This window comes from Myotis brandtii, unplaced genomic scaffold, assembly GCF_000412655.1.
Source record: "Myotis brandtii unplaced genomic scaffold, ASM41265v1 scaffold940, whole genome shotgun sequence".
In the NCBI taxonomy this organism is placed as follows: domain Eukaryota; kingdom Metazoa; phylum Chordata; class Mammalia; order Chiroptera; family Vespertilionidae; genus Myotis; species Myotis brandtii.
The window spans coordinates 951,210-953,042 of NW_005371877.1; the positions used below are offsets into that span (position 1 = coordinate 951,210).

The 1,833-nt window shown below is 67.7% G+C and overlaps 1 protein-coding gene across 1 annotated transcript in view; it reads left to right on the forward strand.

The window, feature by feature from the left end:
- The window catches only part of CTSD (cathepsin D), a 10,383-nt gene that overhangs the window by 6,646 nt on the left and 1,904 nt on the right, over positions 1-1,833 (forward strand). Inside the window, exon 6 of the mRNA XM_014533108.1 lies at positions 1,267-1,493. Within this exon, the coding sequence (XP_014388594.1) occupies positions 1,267-1,493 (227 nt within the window). The remainder of the gene's footprint in view (positions 1-1,266; positions 1,494-1,833) is intronic.

Here is a 1,833-nt window from a genome sequence, read left to right on the forward strand (position 1 = left end):
GCTGAGCGCAGGCCTGGAGGGAGGGAGAGAGCCTGCTGTGCTGGCAGAGGACAGCGAGTGGGGTGGGGGCGGGAGCAGCCTGACCCAGTGCAGGCCCCGGGGTCCGCCAGGGGGGTTCGAAGGGCCAGTGGGGCAGAGCGAGGGTTTCAACACCGAGGCGGCGCTGAGGCCGGGTGCACAGGTGCAGGTTTGGGACCAAGGCCCGCTGAGTGGTTAATGGGGAGGGGGGGCCTCCACTCTGGCTCCCGGCAGGCGGGCGGGCAGGTGGGCCTGTGGGAGGACTGGGCTCATTCTGATGCTTGGGTGTGAGGTGCCCGCAGGTGCTTGGGGCTGGTCCTGGGGGTCCCGCTGCTGGGGAGGCAGAGGTGTGGGGAGCCCCTGAGGCAGCTGACAGGGCTCGCTACAGAGGACACGGGGTACAGAAGGGCTGGGGTGCTTCCTGTCCCCACCTCCGGGGGGGGGCATGCTCCCCCTCAAGAGGAGTCAGCAGGCCGTTGGCGGTTTATGGGTGTGGAGCTGGCTCGAGGCCTGGCCCGGGAGTTGGGGGGGGATGAGGAGCAAAGAGGAGATGGTCCCTCCCAGCCCCAGCCCTGGCCCCTGAGGCACAAGGAGGCAGCGAGCCTCCTGCTGGTCTGTCCCTCATCGGCTGTAGGCGGCTCAGGCAGCCCCACGGCGGTGGTGGCACCTGGGCCATGAGGACCCGCAGCCCTTCCCTTGGCGCTTCGGCTTCTCGCGGGCCACCCTCCTCCCCACCCCAAGTCTGCTGGGCACCCTCCCCCAGCTTCTCTCCAGGCCCAAAGCAGGATGTGGCCCAACACGCTCCCTCCTCCACTGTCACCCGCACAGCCTGTGTCCCCACATCCTGCTCTGTCTGCAGCCTCAGCCGGGGTAGGGGTGGGGCAGCATGGCCTTGATTGCCAGTGGGTTGGGTTGTGGGGGCTCAGTCCCCTGGGCTGGGCTGAGGGCAGGAACTGCCCAGGTGGGAAGGGGTGGGGGCTAGAGCTGAGCAGGGCCTCCATCTGTGCTCCCCAATCCCTGTTAAAGCTCTCCTGTGAGTGGGGGGCCCCCCTTGTCGCGCCCCGCCCTCGTGTTTCCAGCCCTTCATTCCAGCCCCCTGCCCTCAGTCCCACATGCCAGGTGATGGGCAGTGACCCAGCTGGATTTTGTAGCTGTGGCCGCCCACACGCAGGGCTGGCGGGGACGGCCCACCTGGGGCCCAGGGACCGGCTCACTCCATGTGGCCCACTGACCCCCTATGGCCTGCAGGTGCCCTGCAATTCGGGTCTGGCATCCCTGGGCGGCGTCAAGGTGGAACGGCAGGTCTTCGGGGAGGCCACCAAGCAGCCGGGCATCACCTTCATCGCGGCCAAGTTCGACGGCATCCTGGGCATGGCCTATCCCCGCATCTCAGTCAACAACGTGGTGCCCGTCTTCGATAACCTGATGCAGCAGAAGCTGGTGGAGAAGAACATTTTCTCTTTCTACCTGAACAGGTAGGTGGGCGGGCCATGTCTCCATGGCCCAGCCGTGCTGAAACGCGGGGGTGAGGCGGGGGAGCGGGTTCAGCTGCGGGTCCTGTGTCCTCCTTGTGGGCCCTGGGCCCCGCCCCTGACGTCTGCTGGAGGCAGCACGGCCGCCCTTCCAAGGGGGAGCGGCAGCCCCTAGAGAAGGCCGTGCCTCCCAGGGCTGTGCCCGGGCCATGTGTCCAGTCTTGGTTGGTGGGCCTTGCCTCTGCGAGAACCAGAGCCGGGCCTAGTGAGGGGCAGATGGGGCCCAGAGTTGCTGCCTGCCCGGAGGGTACAAGGCCATGAGCCTCAGGGAGGAACAAGCTGG